The sequence below is a fragment of the Tachyglossus aculeatus genome, chromosome 10 (genome assembly GCF_015852505.1).
Source record: "Tachyglossus aculeatus isolate mTacAcu1 chromosome 10, mTacAcu1.pri, whole genome shotgun sequence".
Taxonomy (NCBI): domain Eukaryota; kingdom Metazoa; phylum Chordata; class Mammalia; order Monotremata; family Tachyglossidae; genus Tachyglossus; species Tachyglossus aculeatus.
Genome location: NC_052075.1, coordinates 36,116,880 through 36,135,354, shown reverse-complemented (window position 1 = coordinate 36,135,354; position 18,475 = coordinate 36,116,880). Strand labels below are relative to the sequence as shown.

Sequence of the window (18,475 nt, the reverse complement as noted above, 5' to 3'; positions counted from 1 at the left end):
CTCTCCCAAGTGCTTAGTACAGTGAGGGCTCAATAAATATGACTGAATGAATGAATGAATGCTCTGCATACCGGAAGTGCTCAATAAATGCAATTGACCGATTCAAGATACTTTGTTCTAGATCCCAATTTGCTGGTCCCAGTGGTGTCTTTTCTTTCTAATTCTCTTGCTTCATTATCTGACATCCACTAGGACCCCAAGATCTTTTTCAACCCCAACTGCTTGGTAACAGCCCCTCCCCATTTCGTGTTTGTACTGTTTCCTCCTTCTCCCAACAGAACATGCCCAACTCATCACTAACTTCACGCTGTTTTGGACAAATAATTACCTGAATTCTTCCCCTACCTTCCTCCCCAGGGCTGTGTCCCACCTTCTCCCACCCCGCAATCCATCTTAGGGAAAAGACGAAGACTCTCCCACTTACTCATTTAATTCCAAGGCCTCGTGAGCTGCCGACACCCTCGCTTGAGGGTTTCTCTCCCTCCAGGCTTTCTGCATGACTGTTTGGGGAAGAAAGAGACAAGGGGTATTAGGCCCGGTACCAGAAAGAGGAAGCCACCACATGAGAGCTTGCAGGACTCTATTTCTGAATGGACTCTCCCAGATGTTCCCCACGCACTGGGTCGGGGGAGGGTGGGGAGGAAGAGAGGGAGAATGACCAACTGTTGTGTCCATTTGTGGTCTGGTGGAAAGCGGACAGCATGGGGAATCCAGAGACCAGGGCTCTGGACCTGGCTCTGCCACTGCTCGGCTGGGTGACCTTGTCCCAGTCACTTAACCTCTCTGGGCATCAATTCTTCAACAGGAAAAGGGGGGTGATAACCCCCCATCTTTCCCTACTTCACAAGGATGCTGATTAGATAAGATGAGGTCACTACTGGGAAAGCACTTTGGAAGACCCAAATTGTTCTATAAACTCACATGTTTATTATCACCCAGAGGAATATTGATTCTATATTCACCCATGATCTATGCTCTTCTAGGCCTGGGTATCTCTGAAACCCATTCATTGGGGCCCCCAGCTCTTGTTTTTTCACTGGAAGAAGCACCATGGAGACATTCTATTACATTGTAAGCAGCATGGTTCAGTGGAAAGAGCATGGATTTGGGAGTCAGAAGTCATGGGTTCTAATCCCGGCTCTGCCACACGTCTGCTGTGTGACCTTGGGCAAGTCACTTAACTTCTCTGAGCCTCAGTTACCTCATCTGTAAAATGGGGATTAAGAGCATGAGCCCCATGTGGGGCAACCTGTTTACCTTGTATCCCCCCCAGCGCATAGAACAGTGCTTTACACACAGTAAGCACTTAACAAATGCCATTATTATTGTTCCACTTTTCCATGCCTCAGTTACCTCACCAACAAAATGGGGATTAAAGCTGTGAGTCTCACGTGGGACATATACTGTGTCCAACCTGATTTCCTTGTATCTTCTCCAGTTCTTAGTACAGTGCCTGGCACACAGCAAGCGCTTAACAAATACCACAAACATAATAAATAAAAAAAGCCTCCAAAAAAACGCAAGTTCCTTGAAGCCTGGGAGCATGTCTTTTTTTTTTTTGATGGCATTTATGAAGCGCTTACAATGTGCAAAGCACTGTTCTTTTGTAACTGGTGAATTTTCCCAAGCTATTAGCAATGGTCTCTTCACACAGTAAGTGCTCAGTAGATCTTATTGACTGACTGTTTTCCTTCCACATCAGCTCTGGCCCTGTCTACCCTCGCCCTTCCCCAACTTCAACCCAAATCCCAGGTCTTACTGGCATCTGCTGGCCTCATATGATCTGTGTCGCAGGTGAAGAAGGTCTGATGGTCCTGGGCTGAAAGATTCATGTCATAGTAGGTCAGGGGCTCTCGTCCTGTCACCCACGTGTACCTGAAACAGCACGCAGAGCATGAAAGCCCTTTCTTCCCAAGAGGAATCTCGCTGTGCAGAAGCAGAAATCCCAATTGGCCCCAGATGCAAAACAGCTTAATAGATAAGTCTCCCAAAACAACTGCTTAACTTAATAGAACAAAAAGAAATTCATCCTGTACAAGTGGCAATTTTCAGTACGCTATTGGTTATTCCCTAATGACTAAAAACATGTTTTCAAAGAGAAGCAGCCTGGCTTAGTAGAGAGAGCATGGGCTTTGGAGTCAGAGGTCATGGGTTCTTATCCCGGCTCCGCCAATTGTCAGCTGTGTGACTTTGGGCAAGTCACTTAACTTCTCTGTGCCTCAGTTCCCTCATCTGTAAAATGGGGATTAAGACTGCGAGCCCCACTTGGGACAATCTGATCACCTTGTAGCCTCCCCAGCACTTAGAACAATGTTTTGCATAAAGTAAGTGTTTAATAAATGCCTTCATCATCATTATTATTACTGTAATCCCGCTTCCACCATTTGTCTGCTATGTGACCTCGGGCAAGTCACTTAACTTCTCTGTGCCTCAGTTCCCTCAACTGTGGGGAACTGGGGATTAATGGGGATTAAGACTGGGAGCTCCCTGTGGTACATGGACTGTGTCTGATCTGATTACCTGGATCTAACCCAGCACTGAGAACAGTGCCTGGCACACTGTAAGCACTAAACAAATACATTTAAAAAAACACAAACCTATGGGAATGTTATTAAAGCGCTCTATGACTTTGGAAACTCAAATTCAACTGAGACTACCTGTGGCAGAGAAGATTCCAAACATTTTGAAGCTCCATTTCATTCATGCCTAAAAAATGCTGTGGTCAGAATGGACCTTGAGGAGCTCTAGGTGTGCATAAGACCTCTTGATCACTTCTTATATAGAAACATTTCCAAGATGAAAAATGCTAACAAAGCAGTCCTTAATCCTTAAGGGCACACAACTATCCTTAGCATTTACGGATTTTGCAACCCATTACGCTACATTTTATTTAACCAGTCATTCATCTTACCAGATGCATCTCTATTTCTTCCCACTTCCACTATTACTAAATATTTTTGCTTTTGCTTGTCTTCATTTGACCTTTCCTTGAGGGTAGGGATTCTTCATTAAATGCTTAGAACAGTGTTCTACACATAGTAAGCACTCAATAATTCTTGCTGCCCCAAGCTATGTCAAACAGCCACCCTTAGCAGCTACGTATTGGCAACTGTGCTGAGAATAGTTTGATATTTAGACCGATTGCATAATTTGTGTTTATCCTCCCCATTAGTCTGGACGTTTCTTGAGGGTTGGAGACTGGGGCCTTGGCTTCTATTTGTTTAGTACTGGCTACATGGTAGGTACCTAATAAAATGCTATTAATGATGATGAAGAGAAAACCTGGCCCAAGCCTGGATATGGTTGCAGAATTCCTTTTTGGTGTTTCAGTGTTTTTATTCATCTTGGTGATTTAAAAACAAAACAAAACTCCAAATGCTTTTAAAACTAGGGGTTCTCTCCTCTAACAATCGATCAAGAATATTTATTTAGCACCTCCCCCACCCAGCCCACTTCAACCTTGCCAAATACTCACCGATTGTATTCAGCACCTCGAAACAAATTCAGCGGATTCCGCCAAACCTTGCATTCTATAGCAGAGAGAAAGAAGAAAAGCAAGCCTGAAATCTAGAACCATTAGGATGAGTTCCTTTGGAAGAAAAATGAAAGAAAGGAAAAAAAATACTTTCTGAATAAGTGCTCAAGCAGTTTGTGTTCCAGCATTTCTATTGGAAAATGAGAGGAATCAGAGTCAAGGTAAAAGGTCATCTGCTCCATCTTCAAATACTTTTTTTTTTCTGAAAACGGGGGGATGTGGGCCTTTATTTCAAGCTGTACACCCAGAACAGAATGGTGCAAAATCAGCAGGGAGGGGATTCGGGTGAGGTTCAATCACCGGGTCAGAAAGGGAAATACAAGGCATTCAGGAAAATCATGAGACTGTGGTTTGAAAGCTATGTGGTTATCTGAGAACGCTGTCTGGTGTCTTCACTCTTCAGAGAGGACAGAGAACAGGAACAGGGGAGAGACGGCGATGGGGACCCCAAGCACTATGGAAAGGTGGCAGATATTGTTTGAATGTACGCAGTTCTGTTGCCATATTTGGTGTGGGCCTTAGACCCTGCAGCCTACTGGCTGGGTCCGGGAACCAAACCAAAAAAGGAGATACACTCCGCCCAGCTCTGCACCAAATCTGCACCAAATCTGCACCAATCCAGTCCCCGCTGTTTTCAAATCTACCAATCACTGTGATCAGCAACAGCAGTATACAAACTTGTTGCATCTGGCACTCGGGGCCTTTTCTCTTAAGAAAATGAGCCCATCATCATCATCATCCATCGTATTTATTGAGCGCTTACTATATGCAGAGCACTGTACTAAGCACTTGGGAAGTACAAATTGGCAACATTTAGAGACAGTCCCTACCCAACAGTGGGCTCACAGTCTAAAAGGGGGAGACAGAGAACAAAACCAAACATACTAACAAAATAAAATAAATAGAATAGACATGTACAAGTAAAATAGAGTAATAAATATGAGCCCACTGTTGGGTAGGGACTGTCTCTATGTGATGCCAATTTGTACTTCCCAAGCGCTTAGTACAGTGCTCTGCACATAGTAAGCGCTCAATAAATACGATTGATTGATTGATTGATATACAAATATACAGGTGCTGTGGGGAAGGGAAGGAGGTAAGATGGGGGAATGGAGAGGGGGACAAGGGGGAGAGGAAGGAAGGGGCTCAGTCTGGGAAGGCCTCCTGGAGGAGGTGAGCTCTCAGTAGGGCCTTGAAGGGAGGAAGAGAGCGAGCTTGGCGGATGGGCAGGGGGAGGGCATTCCAGGCCTGGGGGATGACATGGGCCGGGGGTCGATGGCGGGACAGGCGAGAACGAGGTACAGTGAGGAGATTAGCGGCGGAGGAGCGGAGGGTGCGGGCTGGGCTGTAGAAGGAGAGAAGGGAGGTGAGGTAGGAGGGGGCGAGGTGATGGACAGCCTTGAAGCCCAGGGTGAGGAGTTTTTGCCTGGTGCGCAGATTGATTGGTAGCCACTGGAGATTTTTGAGGAGGGGAGTAATATGCCCAGAGCGTTTCTGGACAGAGATAATCCGGGCAGCAGCATGAAGTATGGATTGAAGTGGAGAGAGACACGAGGATGGGAGATCAGAGAGAAGGCTAGTGCAGTAGTCCAGATGGGATAGGATGAGAGCTTGAATGAGCAGGGTAGCGGTTGGGATGGAGAGGAAAGGGCAGATCTTGGCAATGTTGCGGAGCTGAGACCGGCAGGTTTTGGTGACGGCTTGGATGTGAGGGGTGAATGAGAGAGCGGAGTCGAGGATGACACCAAGGTTGGGGGCTTGTGAGACGGGAAGGATGGTAGTGCCGTCAACAGAGATGGGAAAGTCAGGGAGAGGGCAAGGTTTGGGAGGGAAGACAAGGAATTCAGTCTTCGACATGTTGAGCCCATCGAGTGTGTTACCCCCTATTCAGTCTTCGGCCTTACCAATAAAAACTTTGTTAAAACTTTCAGTAGTCACATGCTGCCTGACTAATTCTTTAGTCGCCCGGCGACCTTGGTGGCCATCCAGAATCAATCAATCAATCAATTATATTTATTGAGCGCTTACTGTGTGCAGAGCACTGTACTAAGCGCTTGGGAAGCAACGTGGCTAAGTGGAAAGAGCACGGGCTTTGGAGTCAGAGGTCATGGGTTCGAATTCCGACTCCACCACATGTCTGCTGTGTGATCTTGGGCAAGTCACTTAACTTCTCTGGGCCTCAGTTACCTCATCTGTAAAATGGGGATTAAGACTGTGAGCACCACGTGGGACAACCTGATTACCCTGCATCCTCCCCAGCGCTTAGAACAGTGCTTTGCACATAGTAAGCGTTTAACAAATGCCATTATTATTATTATTATTATTATTATTATTATTATTAGGAAGTACAAGTTGGCAACATATAGAGACAGTCCCTACCCAACAGTGGGTCATACTAACAAAATAAAACAGAGTAGATATGTACAAGCAAAATAAATAAATAAATAAATAGAGTAATAAATATGTACAAACATATATACATATATACAGGTGCTGTGGGGAAAGGAACAACTGCCGCCATGAATGGGATCAAATAGGTCAATTGGGTTAATCAATCAATCGTATTTATTGAGCGCTTACTGTGTGCAGAGCACTGTACTAAGCGCTTGGGAAGTAAGTTGGCAACATATAGAGACAGTCCCTACCCAACAGTGGGCTCACAGTCTAAAAGGGGGAGACAGAGAACAAGACCAAAAATACTAACAAAATAAAATAAATAGAATAGATATGTACAAGTAAAATAAATAAATAAATAGAGTAATAAATATGTACAAACATATATACATATATACAGGTGCTGTGGGGAAGGGAAGGAGGTAAGATGTGGGGGATCAAATAGGATCAAATAGGTCAATGGGATTAATGTCCTGATTTGATGCTCCGCAAACTTGGAGGGCCTGGGATCCTAATTAGATGGAGGAAGAAGGAGGAGGGTACATGAGGGCAAGTTCTCCAGAGGCTGGACAGCCTCCAGGAAAATTTATATTATGAATTGTTATTATGGTATTTGTTAAGCACTTACTATGTGCTTAACAAATACTATTATACTATTACATATTACTTATTATTAAATATTATTATTATTATTATTATTATTATGTGTCAAGTACTGTTCTAAGCACTGGGATAGGTATTAATTAATCAGATTGGACACAGTCCAATCCCAGGTAGGGCTCACAGTCTAAGTAGGAGGGAGAACAAAGATTGAATCCCCATTTTTACAGTTCACTAAACTGAGGCACAAAGAAGTTAAGTGACTTGCCCAAGGTCACAAAACAGGCAACTGGCAGAGATGGGATTAGAATCCAGGTCCTTTGACTCCCAGGATGGTGATCTTTCCACTAATAATAATAATAATAATAATAGCATTTGTTAAGCACTTACTACGTGCAAAGCACTGTTCTAAGTGCTGGGGAGGATACAAGGTGATCAGGTTGTCCCACGTGGGGCTCACAGTCTTAATCCCCATTTTACATATGAAGTAACTGAGGCACGGAGAAGTTAAGTGACTTGCCCAAAGTCACACAGCTGACAAGTGGTGGAGCCGGGATTTGAACTGGCACTAGTTCATGCTACTTCCCTATTATAAATCAGGAAAACACCTCGCTTCCCTTGGTGTGAGCTTTAGGACAGACCGCTCCATCCCTCACTGGGCTGTCCCTGAGGAAATGCTAGCAGAGAGAGGGTCACAGGGAGATGCCACAGCAGACACGTGGCCCTTAGACTGTAAGCTCATTATGGGCCGGGAAAGTGTCTGCTAATTCTTTTGTATTGTACTCACTCAAGCGCTTATTACAGTGCCCTGCCCATAGTAAACGCTCAATAAATACCACAGATTGACTGACTGATGTCCACGATGATCATATTATGTGGTGGATCAGAATTCAAATACCAAAAAATAAATTGTGCAATGAAGCATTTAAATCTCATGTGGTCCTTGTGTATGGGAGACAGGTGAGATGGCTTCTGAATAAAAGAAGCTTCAAGGAGAAACTATCTAGGCTGTGAGCCCGCTGTTGGGTAGGGACCGTCTCTATGTGTTGCCAACTTGTGCTTCCCAAGCGCTTAGTACAGTGCTCTGCACACAGTAAGCGCTCAATAAATACGATTGATGATGATTTAAATCTCATGTGGTCCTTGCGTATGGGAGACAAGTGCGATGGCTTCTGAATAAAAGAAGCTTCAAGGAGAAACTATCTAGACTGTGAGCCCGCTGTTGGGTAGGGACCGTCTCTATGTGTTGCCATCTTGTGCTTCCCAAGCGCTTAGTACAGTGCTCTGCACACAGTAAGCGCTCAATAAATACGATTGATTGATTATCAGGGGATCCAATCCGCAATTTTTTTGGCCTCTGCTGTCCAATCTTCAGCCTGTCATTTCCGACCTTTGGCCAGCAGGGGGCAGACTATATTTCATTGCAGAATACTGGACTTTGGATTCAGACTAGAAAACCGATCCCGAAAATTATTTATCGGAGACAGGCAGGTGTGTCTATTATGTTTTCAATTGATTCTTCAGCCCAGAAACATTATTGCCCCCGATCCCTTTAACTGCAAAGGTCACCCACGCACCGCCACTAAAGCTTACTGCTACAAAACTGGATATTCCACGCCAGATGGTCCAGGAGAGCCGCCAGCCTGAACCGCCCCAGGAAGCCACAGTGCACTATCCCTAGCTCCCTAGATGAAATATGCATCCTTCAAGACTCAACAGCTGTTATGGTAGCAGTGGGGGCAAGTTTTTTGTTTTTTTTTTCTTAACAGAGATTTGTTTCACCTTTACTCTGTCCCAGGCACTGTACGAAGTGCTGGGGTAGAGACAAGCTAACCAGATTGGTTACAGTCACTGTCCCTCATAGGTCTTATAGTCTTAATCCCCATTTTACAGATGAGGTAAATGAGACTTGAGAAGTTAGGAGGCTTGCCCAAGGTCACACAGCAGTCAAGTGTTAAGTTCAGTGCTTAGAACAGTGCTTTGCACATAGTAAGTGCTTAATAAATGCCATTATTATTATTATTATTATTATTATTATTATTAAGTGGCAGGGGGGGGATTAGAATCCAGGTCCTTCTGACACCCGGGCTTGTGCTCTATCCAATACGCCAAACTAGCCTGTTGTTGGGTAGGGACCGTCTCTATATGTTGCCAACTTGTACTTCCCAAGTGCTTAGTACAGTGTCCTGCACACAGTAAGTGCTCAATAAATACAATTGAATGAATGAATGTGCCTCAGGGTCTCTTCCATTAAAAAGCCTTATAGAAGGAGGCCTAGAATCTGCTAGATTGTAAGGAGCAGGGATCTTCTCTCCTAACTCTTTTGTACTCACCCAAATACCTAGCACAATGCTCTGCACCGAGTAAGTGCTCAATAAATAATATTGATTGAATAACTAGTAAATACACCCCTAAGCCCCTGCCTTGACAACTTTGATGAGATTTCCTTTGTTGACTTTTTTTTGGACATATCACTAGCAGTCTTAAAACTCAAATTCAGAAGAAAACTTCTTCCCTGGTGTGACCCCTCTCTAGAGCAACTGAGGCTTTGCCTCCCAGTCCTCCTTCCAATAGCCTTACCCCAGAAAACCCGCTCTGCAAATCCACAAAGGTCGCTGCATTAGTGTAGACTCTTTTGACTTCAGTCACTTGCTTGGGCCAAACAGGATCTATTTGGCCTGTACTGTGTGAACTTGGACAAGTGCCTTAACATCTCTGTGCCTCAGCGTCCACAACTAACATGGGGATAATGATATCTATCCCTCCCTCCCTCCCTCACAGGGATGTTGAGAGGATAAACTGAGATCATTCATGTGAAAGCACTTTGTAACAATAAAAGTGCTCTATAAATAAGAGATTACTTAGCATTATGATGGACTTCTGGCGTCCTCAGCTAAATCTGGACTCAGGTATCCAGAACGGCCAACACTGCTAACAGGTGCCCTGGAGGTCTGAGGCATGAGACCAAATCCTTGGGAATGCCCACAGCTTTCCTCACCTGCATTTCCCTTTCTTCAATTCCCTCTACTACGCAGCAGTCAACAGTGTAATGTGCCCTCGGGGCATGATTCCAATGAAAACCCAGGGCTCTGGAAGAGGGAGTCTTTCATGCTTCTGATTTAGATTTACTGGGCTAAGATGATCAGCTCCTCTAAGGGCAGGGATCAAGTTTACCAACTCTAATGCACTCTCCCAAGAGCTTAGTGCAGTGCTCCGCATACGGTAAAAGCTCAGTAAATACCATTCACTGATCATTAACTTGGCTGGGTCACAGCTGGTCTCCTTATAAAGAACAGGAAATTGCCTTACAAATGACCAGTCAAGGGTGCTCCTGGAGCCTGAAATACATTTCCAATAATGGATAGAGGTCAAAGGGGACTGGAGAAAGGCTGGCCTGCCCCAGCCTTATCGGCAGTCATTCAATGGTATTTATTGAATGCTCACTATGTGCAGAGCACTGTACTAAGCACTTGGGAGAGAACAATGCAAGGAGCTTGTGGTCTCTGACCTCTGGTATTGTCCTCTTGGGAGGACAATTTGATCTGGGATATCGGGTGCTTTCTTGTCAACTCGTGGAACGAGGAAAAGGAAGGGGGAACATTGCCTCCAAACTGCTATGGTGAAGCAACTGAAGCTTCCTCAGTGAGACATTGGTGGGCATCAGGAAAAAGTGATGAGCTGCCAACCATCAACACTCAGTTGTGGTGCTGCACGAGTGTTTTCGCCATGCGTTTTGGCTGCAACATGGCAGCAGAACTGAGGAGCATTCCTCCGACAATATAAGCTTGTTTGGTTGCAACATACTGTGATGGTGGAACAATTAGCGTGTGCACCCAGCGAAAGGTGAATATGACAATGCAAAGTTTCTTAAGTGTATTTACTGAGTGCCTACGAGGTGCCTATGGTATTAAGCCCTTGGGAGAGTACACCAGAGGCAGAACACGTGGCCCCTGACCTCAGGGGGCTTACAACGTGGGAAAGACTAGCAGTCATAAATTTATGAAGAGGGACAGCAGGAAGGAGTCAAGTTTCTCCTCCAGCCCATGGACATTTACAGGTGGTTTTACCCAATCCCGATTCCTCCGGCAGCAGATTGCTAATTCAAGTGGAATCGAGCCGTGCCTGACTCTCCATCCTCCCTCCTGAACCTTCCAATGTCCTGCCTCACCAGGGCAGACCCCGTGCCAGGCAGCCAGCTTCCTGACTGAGCCCTCCAACCAACTGCTCTCACTACCAACTTAACTTGCCCCAAGATCTTCAATGGCAAGCACGTAAAGGGTAACCCTGGCTTCACTGGGCCACACCTCTGCCAATTTCCAGGACACCCTGTTCAACCGACCCTTCCCAGAAAGCTCCAGAAAAGCAAAGTCAAGTGCATGTCTTGGGAGGGGATGGGCACTTGGGCCTTCTACCCCTTTTCGGCCCTACTCTGAATCCCAAGTCAGTTGGCTGTCTCCCACTGGCCTCTTGTTTGCTGGGGAGGCAGTAGCATCATTTGACAGCATCATTGGTGCATAGGACTTCCTGTTCCCGAGAGATTACTCACCGTTTGGGGGCTAATGGCTAGAAGAGTCCTAGGGGAGATTCCCTCTACCTCTACACTGACTGCAAGAACCTCTTTTGACTACAGCTCACACAGCATCAAGGGTGCCATCTTGAACAAGAGACAGACGTATGTCTATTCATGCACACCAGTACACAAAAGCCTAGGGTAGGGATAAAGTTACCCGATAGACCAATGCGATCAGTCGACTAGGCTTCCTATTTTTAGGAAATGGGTCTGCCTTTCTTAGGTCTGAGCTTCCTGCCTTCTCCTAGACAGAGCTGAAATTGGCCTGTGGATTAGAAAAGGATCCAGGAAGGGGAGGCCATCCAAGGTCAGGGAACTTTCACAAGTCTGCTTTTCACAGAAAAATAGGTCAAACCAAAAACTGAAACGGCAGACTGGTTCAGAAAACAAATCACCACAGAAAGAATCCAGAGTTGTGGGCCCGATCCTATTTAACTGCATTCGAGATGGCAGTGAATCGGTCCCAGGGCCTGTGGTTATGCCACAGACTGGACAATAGCTGGCTCTTCAAACAATTTGTGCTCTCTAGGGTCAGCGAAGTTGAGCCTTGAGCTCTGAATTAAATTTACTCTAAATTTACTCGCTTAACTGATTGGTAATTTCATCGTTGGGAAATGTAATGCTGCCTAGGTTCCAAGTGGAAAGGGTCAGGATTTAAAATGAATCACCCAGTTATGGGCTCAGACCTAATTCTATCACCCTTACTCGGGCAAAAGCCTTATTAAGTCCGTTCAGCATTCTTAGTGTAAGGGTGAGCTCTCTTTGCAATGATTTGCTTTCATCAGCTTTGCTGAAGAAGGCAGGCAGACCTAAACCCCACTTCCCATTGCCATTCTCCCTCCACGGGGGACTCTGCACTCTTGAGCACTTAGTACAGTGCTCTGCACATAGCAAGTGTTCAATAAATACCAAGTGATGATGGGGAGAATGTATCTGAGCTTGGAGTAGTGCTAGAAACAGCAGGGATTTCTACTTTACTGAAACACTCTTATTGGAAACTGGTCTTACTCCATTGTCTTCTCTCTACATCAGAGTGGCTTTGGCTGATCCCTGATATTTTCCGATCCCATTTTCATCTCCTTGCCTCTTTTAGCACTTGGAAGACCTCCTAACTTGGTGACTGAAAATTCCTCCTCAAAATCATCGGCTTCTGTGAAATAGCTTCCAAACAGACAAGGCTTTGAGAGAAAACTCTGTTTCCAAGGATCATCACCTGTTTCCGAAAGAGTCGACCCCCTTCTTGTCTGGCTTAGGTTCAGCCTTCTGGACTAGGGCTTTGATTCTCCAAATCAATTGATCAATGGTATCTACTGAGTGCTTATATGTGCAGAGCACTGTACTACGCAGCTGGGAGAGTACAGCACAATCGAACTTGTAGACAAGGACCTTCGAGTCTAGAAGGGGAGTGTAGTGGGGCTGAAGGAGGGATGAATAGCAAGTGCTTAAACCATACAGGTCCAGGTGTGTGGGAGGCACAGAAGGGAAAGGGAGTAGGGGAAAGGAAGGCTTAGTCAGGAAAGGCCGCTTGGAAGAGGTTTGATTTTAATTAGGCTTTGAAGGTGGGGGGAGTGGTGTTCTGTCATATGTGATGGGGAAGGATTTCCAGGCCAGAAGGGACTACTTGGGAAAGGGTTCAGTGGCAAGACAGGCGAGACTAAGGTACAGTGAGTAGGTTGGCGTTAGGGAAGCGAGGTTTGCAGACTGGGTTGTACTGGGAAATCGGCAAGGTAAGGTAAGAGAGGAAGAGGTGATTGAGTGCTTTAAACTAACTGTAGGAAACGCCTATCTGATGCCAAAGGGGATAGGTGACCACTGGAGGTTCTTGAGGACTGGGGAGATGTGGACTCCCACAGCAAAAATGATCCTGGGAGGAGAGTGAAGTAAGGACTGAAGTGGGAAAGACAAAAGGCAGGAAGGTCAGCAAGGGGCTGATGTAGTAGTTAAGGCAGGATAGGATAATGTTTGGATAAATGTGATAGCAGTTTGGATGGAGAGGAAAGGGTGGATTTTAGCAATGTTATGAAGGTAGAACTGACAGGGTTTAGTGACAGATTGAATATATGGGTTGAAAGAGATTGATGAGTCAAGGATAATGCCATGGTTACAAGACTGAGACACAGGAGGATAATGGTGCTGTCTACAGTGATGAGACAGACATGGGGGAGGGGAGGGTTTGGGTGGGAATATGAGGGGTTCTGTTTTGGACATCTTAAGTCTGAGATGTCGGTGGGACAGCCAAGTAGAAATGTCCTGGAAGCAGGAGGAAATGCAAGAATGCAGAGAAGGAGAGAGGGCAGGGTTGAAGAGGGTGAATCACCTGAATAGAGATCGTAGTTGAAGCCGTGGGAGTGAATGAGTTCGTTAAGGGAGTGGGTGAAGATGGAGATTAGAAGGGGACCCAGAATTGAGCCTTAAGGGACCCCTATAGTTAGAGGGTAAGAGGCAAAGAAAGAATCCCCAGAAGGGACTGAGAAGGAGGGGCCGGAGAAAAAGGAGGAGAACCAGGAGAGGGCAGTATCAGAGATGCGAGGTTAGATAATGTTTCAATGAAAAGGTGGTGATCCACAGTGTTGAAGGTAGCTGAGAGATCAAGGAGATTAGCATGGAGTAGAGGCCATTGGATCTGGTGAGAAGATCACTGGTGACCCTAGAGAAGGCAGTTTCTGTGGCATGAAGGGGATGGAAGTCAGATTGGAGGGGTTCGAGTAGAGAATTAGAGGAGAGGAAGTGGAGGTGGGAGGTAAACATAACTCTCTCAAGGAGGTTGGAGAGGAATGGTAGAGGGAGTTGAGGTGATAACTGGAGAGAGCTGTGTGGTCAAGAGAAGGGTTTTTTAGGACGGGGAGAGATGCGCATGCTTGAAAGCAGTGGGGAAGAAGCCATTTAACAGTTGAAGATGGCGGCCAGAGGGGGAAAAAGAGAGGGGGTGAGTGTTTTGATAACGTTCGAAGGAATGGGGTGGTAGGCATAGGTGGAGGGGGATACAATTAGACAAGCAGGAGGACTCTTCTTGAGATACTTCTGGGAAAAATGGGAGAGTTGAAGAGGGAGTGGGAAGAGGCAGGGAAGGTTACAGGGATCTCATGCATGATGGTTTCAATTTTATCAGTCATGACATAGTGGATGGAGCATGGGAGTCAGAAAGTTGTGGGTTCTAATTCCAGCTCCACCACTTGTCTGGCCTTGGGTAAGCCACTTAACTTCTCTGCGCCTCAGTTATTCATTCATTCATTCAATCGTATTTATTGAGTGCTTACTGTGTGCAGAGCACTGTACTAAGCGCTTGGGAAGTACAAGTTGGCAACATATAGAGATGGTCCCTCATTCGTCAAATAATAATAATAATAATAATAATGGCATTTGTTAAGTGCTATGTGCAGAGCACTGTTCTAAGCGCTGAGGGGGGATACAAGGTGATCAAGGTGTCCCACGTGGGGTTCACAGTCTTAATCCCCATTTTACAGATGGGGTAACTGAGGCTCAGAGAAGTTAAGTGACTTGCCCAAGGTCCCACAGCAGACATGCGGCGGAGCTGGGACTTAAACTCATGACCTCTGCCTCCAAAGCCCGTGTTCTTTCCACTGAGCCACGCTGCTTCTCTTGATTGAGACTGTGAGCCCCATGCGTCCGACCCGATTCGCTTGTATCCACTCTGGTGCTTAGTACAGTGCCTGGCACACAGTAAGCGCTTAACAAATACCACAATTATTATTGTTATCAATGAAGTTCACGGCCAGGTGATTTGGGGCAAGAAAAGGGAGGCCGGGAGACAGGGGATTTGAGGAGAGAGGTAAATGTCTGAAAAAGAAGGGCCTGAGAATCACTATTGTCCTCATGAGGTTTTAAGTAAGAGAGAGTCAGATTTGTGTTTTGGGCCGGGCAGACGAGAGGGGTGAGTGAGTTGGCCGAAAAGGCCTACGTACCCGAGACGCTTTGCCTGTTTGAGTCCGAATCTCCGTTGCTTGGGTTGGAGTTGTTGGGAGAGTTGTTGTCCACCCCACCTAGCAGAGGGCGCAAGTGGCTCACGGAGACTTGTTCAATGAATGACGTTCCATATTTGCGAAAATACCACCATTCAAATATCTAGGATAGAAGCACAAAAACCCAAGTAAAGCAACGCGCTTGCTTTCAGCTCCAGTGACCCACTGGAGCGGGTCTATAAATAGGCTCCCCTGTGGCCCTTTTTAGTTCATTTATTACACTTACGGTTCTTAATATCCCTCCCCCACTACGGAATGCTGGGGTGAAATTGGAGCCTCAATGGAAGGAAACGATCGGGCTCTAACAAGCTGATTGGGGTGGATGGTTTTTCCCTCAAGATTTCCAGGAACTCTGAAGAGCACACCTCTAACACAGGGGGTGTGTTTTTGAAAAAGTCCTTACTGAAAAGCAGTGTGGTCTGGTGGAAAGGGCACGGGTTTGGGAGTCAGAGGTTGTGGGTTCTGATTTCGGCTCCGCCACGTGCCACTTGTGTGACTCTGGGCAAGTCACTTAACTTTTCTGTGCTTCAGTTACCACATGGGGATTAAGACTGTGAGCCCCACGTGGGACAACCTGACTACCTCGTATCTACCCCAGCGCTTAGAGCAGTGCATGGCACACAGTAAGTGCTTAACAAATATCATCATCATCTTTATCTGTAAAATGGGGATTCAATACCTGTTCTACCTCCTACTTAAACTGTGAACCCCATATGGGACAGGGATGGTGTCCAACCTGATTGTATCTACCCCCAGCACTTAGAACAATGCTTGATGCATAGTAAGTGCTTAGCATGCCTGCACGCGCGCGCGCACACACACACACACACACACACTTTTCCTCCCCACATCTCACTGTGCTGTATCAGGACAGGATCATGTTGTACGGCAAACATTGCCCAAGTCCCTACAAGGCCCTAGCCAACACAACTATGGTAAATCCATGTTTTGGCACACTCGAGCGTAGGCACATTTCAGTGGTTGGTGGAGTGAGCGAGGAAAACAGCCAAATCAGCACAGAAAAGGTTGGTTTCAGCTAGTCTTGGACCGTACCTGTGCACTAACAACAACTCATTCTGATGAAACGACAACATTTTGAACCTGACTTCAAGGAAATGTCCAAATGTTCAGTCTAGACATTTGGCTGGAACAGAATTTGTCTGCATATGTGGAATTTGTAATATTTCCTGGTGCGGTGAAAATGGCCACTCGGTTGCTAGCCCTGTACTCTTGGGATAGTCTCTGCTCACAGCCGAAGACACGTGCATAAGAGATTGGAAAGAAATAGGAATCAAACCCCTCCCCAGCCCTTATGTACATATCCATAATTTTTTTAAATATCTGTCTCCCCATCTAAACTGTAAGTTCCCTGTGGCCAGGGAACTTAATGTGTCCACCTAATCTGTTCCATTGTACTCTCCCAAGCAGCTTTTATAGTACTCTGAACTCAGTAAGTGCCCAACAAATATGATGGATTGATTGATAAGTGGGTCCTGTCAGTTTCATCCAATATAGGATGAAGAACCAGGGCTGGGAGTGCTGAGGGAAGGATTGATTATTGGTCTCCTGGTTGCCGCTGGGCCCAGGAATCCTAGAGGGCATAGCTAACCCTCACATTCACCTGAGAAGACAATCACCCATATTTATTGAGCACTTATTGTGTGCAGAGCACTGAATCACATTACTATGTCTTTGTTGTTTTTTATGTTATTTGTTAAGCACTTACTATGTGTCAAATACTGTTCTAAGCATTGGTGTAGGTATAAGCTAATTAGGTCAGAAACAGTCCCTGTCCCACGTGGGGTTCACAGTTTTAAGTTTTTTGTTTTTTTTAAAATGGCATTTGTTAAGCCTTACTAAACTCTGGGGTAGATACAAGATAATCATGTTGGACTTAATCCCCATTTAACAAATGAGGTAACTGAGCAACAGAGAACTGAAATGACTTGCCCAAGGTTACACAACCTACAACTGGGGGTGACAGTATTAGAACCCAGACTCTTCCAACTCCCAGGCCTGTGCTCTATCCACTAGGCCATGCTGCTTCTAAAAATGTCGATAAAATACCTGCTTTCCCTGTGAGCCCAATGTGGGGCAGGGATTGAGTCTGATCCGATCACCTTGTATCTCTCCTAGTGTTTAGCACATAGTCAGAGCTTAACAAAGACAATCATCATTATTATGACGGGACTGAGAGTGGAAAATTCCCTTGTAAGTGTGTGACCGAGGGAAGGACAGGAAGCAGCCTGAAATATAGGTAGAGGCTATCGATATTTCCTTTGTTGCCTCTGGAGTTATCCAGGCCCCAAAGCCTCATGAGCTGAGTTCAGGGCTGGGAGTCAGAAGACCTGACGTCTAATTCCGGCTCCACCTTTGTCTGCTGTGTGACCTTGGGCATGTCTCTTCTCTATGCTTCAGGTTCCTCATCTGTAAAATAGGATCTAAATATCTGTTCTCCCTCCCCTTTAGACTGTGAGACCCATGTGATAAAGGGATTGTACCCAACTGATTATCTTGTATCTATTCCAGCACTTAGTCCTGAAAAACACTTAACAAACACCACAATTATTATTATTAAAACTCTTCTGGGGTGGAAATGCTGAGTGCAACTCCAAAAATGACCTACAGCTACTGCGTCATCCATCGGTGTCAAAATAAGATTTTTGGTCTACAAATTCTGGCTGCCTTCCCAATGGAAAACAAAGTTATTGGCATTGGGGTTTGTTGGTAATATAAAATCAAATCAACACTGGTTGGGTCCCATATCTTATCTCTCCCACACCTGAGGTAGCTGAAACTCCCTTTGAAGATAATGGGGCAGGGGATCAAAAGAGGACCCTATTGACGTGAGACTTGAATAAGCATTTTAATTGTCTGGGGCAATAAATTAGTGCTCTACATCACCAGAGGCCAAAGAATAATGCCATACTACCTGCCTAATCCTCAAAATGGCAGGCACAAGAGAAAGCAAGGCCATTTCCAGGAAGAGGAGAGGAGGGGATGCCCAGTCCCTGAGCACCTCTTATTCAAATTAGGGCCTCATTTCACATTTTGGAAAACTGAGCGTGAGACTCTCTCTCCTCGACCCCCTCCAATCTGGCTTCTGTCCCCTACATTCCACCTAAACTGCCCTCTCAAAGGTCACCAATGACCTCCTACTTGCCAAATCCAACGGCTCCTACTCTATCCTAATCCTCCTCGACCTCTCAGCTGCCTTCGACACTGTGGACCACCCCCTTCCCCTCAACACGCTATCCAACCTTGGCTTCACAGACTCCGTCCTCTCCGTGTTCTCCTCTTATTTCTCCGGCCATTCATTCTCAGTCTCCTTTGTGGGCTTCTCCTCCCCCTCCCATCCCCTTACTGAAGGGGTTCCTCAAGGGTCAGTTCTTGGTC

The 18,475-nt window shown here is 45.8% G+C and overlaps 1 protein-coding gene across 6 annotated transcripts in view; it reads right to left on the bottom strand.

The window, feature by feature from the left end:
* Positions 1-18,475, bottom strand: part of ST7 (suppression of tumorigenicity 7) — a 215,423-nt gene that overhangs the window by 76,112 nt on the left and 120,836 nt on the right. For all 6 annotated transcript variants that reach the window (XM_038752200.1, XM_038752197.1, XM_038752196.1 and 3 more), the window contains 4 exons: positions 15,023-15,182; positions 3,476-3,530; positions 1,760-1,875; positions 425-500 (listed from right to left, as the gene is read on the bottom strand). In XM_038752200.1, the coding sequence (XP_038608128.1) occupies positions 425-500; positions 1,760-1,875; positions 3,476-3,530; positions 15,023-15,182 (407 nt within the window). The remainder of the gene's footprint in view (positions 1-424; positions 501-1,759; positions 1,876-3,475; positions 3,531-15,022; positions 15,183-18,475) is intronic.